We start from the raw sequence: 7,679 nt of genomic DNA, 5'->3' as shown, positions 1-7,679 counted from the left end.
GCAATCCATACACACATCAATTGTGTAAAGCGCATTTGTACATCATTCTCAAAACATTTTCTCTCCACTTAAACACCCTCTCTGACTGAATTTATCCAAGATATTTATATGTTCTAAAATTGGCAACACTTGGCAGATGCTTTATCGTATACAGAATAATATATTGGCGAAATACTTTTAGAATCAACTTTATTATGGAAACCTCCTTTTGTGATAGATTTTGAAAGGAAATGAGTATGAGGGTGTCACAAAGTGTTGCTGTAACATCATAAAAATCTTTTATTAAAAGCAGAGTGGTAAGCTCTTGGTTTTTTTGATATATTTTCTATGTAGATCTATATACGTTGAAGGCAGTGTTTCCGTCTCTTACTCTTCCCCAAATAATTGTTTTCTTTGATTTATACCACATCAAAACATTAGTTTTGGCATACTAAAGGGACTCAAATAATATTTTTTTGAAATTTTCTTTGGGTTTTGGGAACTAGAAGTTTAAGAGGTAATATCAGACTGTGGAATGGATGGGGTAAGTCTTCCCAAGATGGGAGAAAATATCTTGGAGGACCTAAATTTCCAGGCCTTTTTCTCAACAATGCAGTTTCTAGTTTGCTTAGTACTTCATAAAAGGTGTCATGATTGTCCGGTATCCTTCTAGAAAAGCTACCAAAATTATCTCTTTGATGTCCAAAAAAACCAGTTAACTTAATGTTCTGAGCTGACCTCTCTGCCTTGAATTTGATTGGACCTTTTCCTTTTATTTTTTTAAAGGCACCCTACCTTTTTTTTTTTTTTTAAGGCACCCTAATGAGACTCAGACAAATATGTTTCTGAAATAATTCTTCGGCAGCCATCTATTGATTGCAAAGACATGTTTAAGCTCGTTTTGTTTAGAATTAATTTACATGAACCGAAACCCTAGTAGCAGCACTTTTTTTTTTAACTTTCCTATAACTTTTAGCTTGTCACACAGCATTTCATCTTGCCTCCTTCCGTATGTTTTATCTCCTTTTCACACAAATATTGCCCTTCTAGAATTTTTTGGTTCTTAAACCTCATTGTAAACCCATTAAATGCAAGTTTATTCACATGGAGTCCTGGAGACACAGTGGTTAATGGTTAAGCATTCAACTGCTAATGGATAAGGTTGACAGTTCCAATAGGGGAGAAAGATGTGGCAATTGGAAATCCTATGGGACAGTTTTACTCTTTGCCATAAGGATCCCTGTGAGTTAGAATCCACCTTTGAGGATTTTGTTTGTGTCAAACACTGCCTCCCAAACAAGCATACTTTCCTTTGAACCTAGAAAATATGTTTTATCATAGCTGGGAAAAGTCATCTTAGTCAGTTCTTTCAGCAGATGGCACTGTTGAGTTAGCTCAGAATGCCTAGATTTCTTTGTTCATGGTTTATACTTCAGTACTTTCTGAACGATTAGTTCTATGATATGACATGCCCTCTATATATAGTTAATGAGTGAGAGAAGCTATATATTTTTTAAAAAGCTATAATGTTGATTGAAAAGTAACATGAATTTTGTTTTCTTTTCTAAATTGGCATGTATTTCACTGATTTCAGCAGTTTCGAAAGGCTTACATATCCTTTTACTCATGTGGACCTCAGGAATGTTGTGTGTTTTAAAACTGACTACTCTGTTTATACAAATAATCTAAGTTTCAGAAATATATTAACAATTTGATTCATCAGCTTCAGGTGGATCTAGAAGACCCTGGGTACTTGGAAAAGTAATGGAAAAGGAATACTGTCAGGCCAAGAAGGTAAAATAAATGGCATTATACATGATAGAGCTAGAAATTACAAGAAAAATGCTCTGTGTATTAATTGTTGCTAGTGCTACTGTGCTTGACCTTTCAGCTCACTTCACGCTGAGCTTAAATTTTGTGAGGTTGAATTTGAATCAATAATTTTGTAAATATTTGTTTTATCAGTTTGTAAGAAAAGCCCTGGTAGCATAGTAGTCATGTGTTGTGCTGCTACCTGCAAGGTCAGCAGTTCAAACGCACTAGCCGCTCCGTGGGAGAAAGATGAGGCTTTCGACTCCCAGAAAGACTGTCTCAGAATCCCACAGAAACAATTCTACCGTGTCACCATCGACACAATGGCAATGAGTTGGGTTTGGGTTTGGAAACCTCAGAATATATTAGCAATATGCACGTCTAAAGGGGGATGCTACTATAAATATTCTGTTCTCCAATTAGACTGTTCATGTGTAAAGGAAGAGTGGTGGAATCGCTGAGAACTAAGAAATGGTTTTTGGTTTTGTTTCTTGTGTGTGGGAGCCGGAGTGGGTAGAGTTGATGTTCTCTTATTTTTTGTACCTTATACTCATTGCAGAATAATAATGTAAAAAAAGATGTATAACTAAAAATTCTCCTGATACCAATGCCAAAAATATCAGTGCTGTAGAAGTACTGTACATTTACATTCCACTATAATTTGGGGACTCTCCTGCAAAACACCAAAATAACTTAAAACTGTTTCAATTGAGAGATTTTTGACACTCATAAATAGCACATTAGCCTGACCTTCAACTGAAATCCATATCCATGGTAATGACCTGTTTCTTCCACCAGTAATATTGGCTCAAATATCCTCAGGTGGTGGGGCTTGTAGTTTGTATAGTTTGCCAAAGATTCCTTCAGTACTCTAGCTAGAGAGGGTAGCATGAGGTGGAGGGAGGTGTTTGTGCAATCTATTTTAGTCATTTAAGTGATTCTGTGTCTTTTCCCCGTCTAGGCACAAAACCGATTTAAAGTTCCTTTGGGGACAAAGTTTTATAGAGTGAAAGCAGTGTCCTGGAATAAGAAAGTATAACACGAAGCAGAAACGAGCACCTGTGGGATTTCCCTGACCTAGCCAACAGTGCGCATTCATCACCCCCAAACCAGAAGGCCATCTTTTCCTACAGAGTCGGCGCGACTTAGAGTTTCCACTGGCTACATTCTAGGAACAATAAATTCATCATGAAAACCCCTGGCTGAATTAAAATAGTTTTGTGTTTGTTTGTTTATACCACCATAACTCTAGAAATGCGGACCAAACTAGTTCATTTTCTCAAAGGGCATATCCTGTGCATTGTGGCTTACAATTAGCCAAATTAATTGCCTGTTAAATATATATTAGCTTGAACTTAGATGTTAAATGTTAGTATTACTACCAGCATTTGTCCTTTTGTGAAAGCAGTATCAGATACTTGTACTCTTCAACACAGCCTTTATAAAATGTATAAATTCTTCAGAACTATTTAAAGAGTATTATTGCATGCAGATCATCATACTTTTGGGTTTGCCTCTGTAGATTATTAAAGCCCATTGTTTCATTTATTTTCTTTCAAATGCCCTTTGATGTTTCAAGAAAAAACTAAAGCAATTCTTATCTGATTGACTGATTTTTAAGGTCAGACATAAGTTTATCAGGAATCTTTAAAACATTTTCAGCGATTGGTCTTCTGAGCTCTAAAGGGAAGAATCTGCCATTGACTCTCTCAAATGAAGCCCTCAAGCCTTCCCTACTTTATTACTATGTTTAGAATAATCATATTGATGAAATCATAATTCATGATTGACTTTCAAAAAAAAGGAACTGTTCATTGTACATTAACCATATAGAGGTCATTTAAATAAAATATTGTATTGTAAAAGACATGTAGAATTTTAAAACAATAAAGATTTGAACCTGTAAATGTGTGTGCCTTTTAAAGAAGGATACATTCTAAATAAATTTGAGTGGCTGCTTAAAAGTGACGAAAATTGTTCTGTATCATGTCAGAGAGAAAGAAACATGTTTATTACAAATGTTCTTTAAGTATATACTGTGTAACAGGGTAAAGCTGTTTATTTTAATAGAATTGTATAAATTAGATCTGTAGAGAAGCCATTGACCACAAGGGCATTTAAATAAATTAGTTGAGTTAAGACAGCTCAAGTTTGTTGCTCACAAACAATGAGACACTTCTTTTTTCCGAAAATAATGCTTCCCCCCCCCCCAAAAAAAAATAAGTTAAATATTTTTTTAAATATGTATATCTGGTATTACAGAAATTGGAACAGTGTATAGAAAACTGAATTTGACAACATTCATGAATAAATGAGCAAATGATTTCATGTTTATATTTAATCCTTCTATGATGGCATCTTCATGCAAAAGATTAAAAGGCAATAAATTATATGCAGACTGTTTTTGTTTAAGCAGATTTGGTTGGGTCTTATTGAATCTACCAGATCAGCCATTTTAACTTAGCTGCAGGCCTTAAAATATAATATGGTCATTGTGCTGTGGATTATGGCAACATATCTATCGTGTCACTAGTGTTGTTCCTTAATGTTGGGTTTTGTTGCATCTACTTGTTTTAAATATCCTGTTTTATAATAACCCCATTACTTGTGAATACCTTTACAAATGAAATTTTCTAAAGAAAAATGAAGCACGGACATCAGAACTCTATGATTGGATGATTAAAGGCAATGCACATGAGCCTCTGAGTTGGGATGCCTGAGTTCTATTTCCAGATCTAACTATGGGCAAGGTGCATGAACTTTTCTCATTTATTAAATGCAGTAAATAAGGCCTCAGGATTATTTGGAAGATTATGTGAGAATTTCAAATTCAAAGTATTTGGACAATGTTAAGATGTTGCTAATCAATATAACTAAGCCTATTCCACTCCATAAAACGTGGTTTTCCTTATTACACAAATGTTTCATTGTACTTGAAGTAAATTTAATGCATATGTGAATTATATAGTTTTATTTATTTTGGCAAATGTACCTGGATGTCCTTAGAACAGAATAAGGAAAAACCATAAACTTTCCCTTTTTAAAATTTCTTTAAATTATCAAATTACGTTGATACCTCTGTTGGCAAATGGTTCCAAATTTGTATTTGAACCCTGAAAATTTCAAGAACTGAACATTTTTCCCATAAGAAAAGAAGGAAAACCAAATAATTGGTTCTGAGGCTCCCCAAATTACACTTACAAATTCATTTTTCCAGGACTTTAAAATCACTATTTAGGCTTTGAGCTTTCACACAGCACTCCCTGTCTCAGATACGTTATTGCATTGAGTTGTTTCTGATTTATCCAAATTAACAGTAACTCCAACCTCTTTAATGGTCTGGGTTCTTTGTTTTGTGGTTAATGATTTCAAACCTTTCTCTACATTAGCAGATTTAATCACATTTTTTTTTCTCTAAAAAATGTTGATAATGCCAATTTAACCATGTATTCAGCCACCGAACCTACAAGTGGTGACTTTATTCACATTTCGCAGTGATTTCTGTAACTCATGGTTCTCAGCTTTCCCACTATTCACACTAATTTTGTTTAGAGCTATGGTTATGTTTTATGCAAATAAAATCACACACAAAGCACAACGACAATGTTTGGATGTACTGAGAAGCATATATGTTGTCTGAGCAAAAGCAGCACTTAGACTGACGTGTCAACCCTTTGTGTCCCCGGGAAGACTTGACAAATGACTTTCACTCCCATACAGGTTTTTTTAAGTCGAATTTTTCTGTTTGACTATGCAACAAAGTCACAAATGCCAAGCAGCTTCCCCCTCACTCCCCGCCCCAAATTTTGCTGTTTGCCCAGAGATAGGAGCTCAACAACTGAAGTATCACTGTATTAACATTAATTTTCAGCCATTTTTGTTTATTGTGCACATCATAGACCATAGCTATAAGTCAGCTTACGTGTGATGTCTTGGTTCTTGCATAACCCTACGCTCCTGCTGCTGTCCTCGCTGATTAGGATTCGCAGCAAGACTCGGGTTCCAGAGTTGAATCATTAACAGTGATGGTTTCCCTTTCTTGCATAGCCCTTGGCTTTTCATTTAAGTTTTTGTGGTTTATTCCTTCTACTATTTGGGATCAGCAAGAATGTTTTGATTCTATTTAAATGTTTTTTTCATTGAATACTCTACTGAGTGCCCCTTTTCTCAGAGACCTTCATTTTTGAACCAGGAGTTTGCCTTGTGAGACGGGTTGTGCTCTCAGCATAAAAGTGAGAGCTTCTCTCCCTTCCACTCCCCCCCATCATATTATTGGGGGCTGGTACAACTTATTGCAATCCATACTATTGTGTCAAGTATATTTGTACATTTGCTGCCATCGTTTTCAAAACATTTTCTTTCTTGAGCCCTTGGTATCAGCTCATGTATCCCCTCCCTTGTGAGCCCTTGATAATTTATTTTTTCATGTCTTATGCTGTCCAATGTCTCCCTTCTCCCACTTTTCTATTGTCCATACCCCTGGGAGGGGGTTATAGGTAGGTCATTGTGATTGATTCTTCCTCTCTCCCCCCCAAACTTTCCCCTTATCCTCCTGGTATGGCTACTCTCAATATTGGTTCTGAGGGGCTTATCTCTTCTGGATTCCCTATGTTTCCCGATCTTATCTGTACCTGTGTACATGCTCTGCTCTATCCAGATTTGTAAGGTAGAATTGGGGTCATGATAGTGGGGGATGGGGTAGTTGTGTTTCATTGTTGCTACTTGCACACTGACTGGCTCATCTCCTCCCAGCAACCCTTCCATAAGGGAATTTCCAGTTGCCTACAGATGGACTTTGGGTCTCCACTCCGCACTCCCCCCTCATTCACAATGATAGGATGTTTTTTTGTTCTGGTCTTCTGATGCTTGATACCTGAGACTATCGACACCTCATGATCACAAAAGCTGGTGTGCTTCTTCCATGTGAGCTTTGTTTCTTCTCAGCTAAATGGCTGTGTGTTTATCTTCAAACCTTTAAGACCCCAGACACTACCTACTTGTATAGCCAAGCACCTTCAGTTTTCTTCACATTTGCTTATGCACCCACTTTGTTTTCAGTGATCCTGTCGGGAAGGTGAGCATCATGAAATGCCTGGTTAATAGAACTAAGTGTACTTGCATTGAGGGAGTAGTACTTGAGTGGAGGCCCAATGCCCATCTGCTACCTTAATCCAAAACCTATAAATATATGTACATAGATCTAGTTATTTCTGTATTGTCATATATAAATACCATTTATACTTTTGTATAAGCTGTTTTTCAGCACATTTTTAATGCAGTTTTGGTGGTAAAATTAGGTGCCTCAGCTGATACTCTGGTCAGCCTATACTCAAGTATATATGGTATATTTACTTATGTACATGCCTGTGTTTAGACCTCTATAAATGCCCTTTCCCCCTAGTTCTTTCACTTTCCTCTCGTCCCACTATCGTGTTCAGCCTTCATTTGGGTTTCAGTAATTCCTTTTGATTACATTGCCCTTGATCAAGCCCTACCAGGCCTCCTAGACATACATTTTCCTCACCATCGCTTTGACATCACTTGTTCCCTTGTTCCTGGGTTTGTTAACACCCACTTTCTTTCCCCTATCCCCCACTCTCCCATGTACCCCCAGCGCAATCTGTCCTGTTGTCCCACTCTCCCATGTACCCCCAGCGCAATCTGTCCTGTTGTTTTCTCCTAAAGATTGTTCCACCTTTCTTACCTAGATACACATACAGAGATAATATGCACAAAAACAAGACAGAGCAAAACAAAGCAACAAAAAGAAAAGTCTCCTTTAGGAGTCTGATGGGGTGCCACACCCTGGCCCCAAAGTCTATTGCTGGTATTCCATGGGGACTGATGCTCTGCTCCCCTGGCTGTTCTTTTGCATGACCTTAGTGTTT

At 36.9% G+C, this 7,679-nt stretch overlaps 1 protein-coding gene across 4 annotated transcripts in view; it reads left to right on the top strand.

Annotated features, from left to right (window-relative positions):
- Nucleotides 1–5,389, top strand: part of RB1CC1 (RB1 inducible coiled-coil 1) — a 94,835-nt gene extending 89,446 nt beyond the window's left edge. For all 4 annotated transcript variants that reach the window (XM_004697553.2, XM_004697552.2, XM_045293041.1 and 1 more), the window contains 2 exons: nt 1,703–1,773; nt 2,753–5,389. In XM_004697553.2, the coding sequence (XP_004697610.1) occupies nt 1,703–1,773; nt 2,753–2,830 (149 nt within the window). In that variant the 3' untranslated portion in view covers nt 2,831–5,389. The remainder of the gene's footprint in view (nt 1–1,702; nt 1,774–2,752) is intronic.
- The last annotated feature ends 2,290 nt before the right edge of the window (nt 5,390–7,679 follow it).

Source organism: Echinops telfairi, unplaced genomic scaffold, assembly GCF_000313985.2.
Source record: "Echinops telfairi isolate 266 unplaced genomic scaffold, ASM31398v2 ScPeMD7_1;HRSCAF=3_0, whole genome shotgun sequence".
NCBI lineage: Eukaryota > Metazoa > Chordata > Mammalia > Afrosoricida > Tenrecidae > Echinops > Echinops telfairi.
Note: the sequence above shows the minus strand (reverse complement) of the source record. Positions and strands in the feature narration are given on the sequence as shown.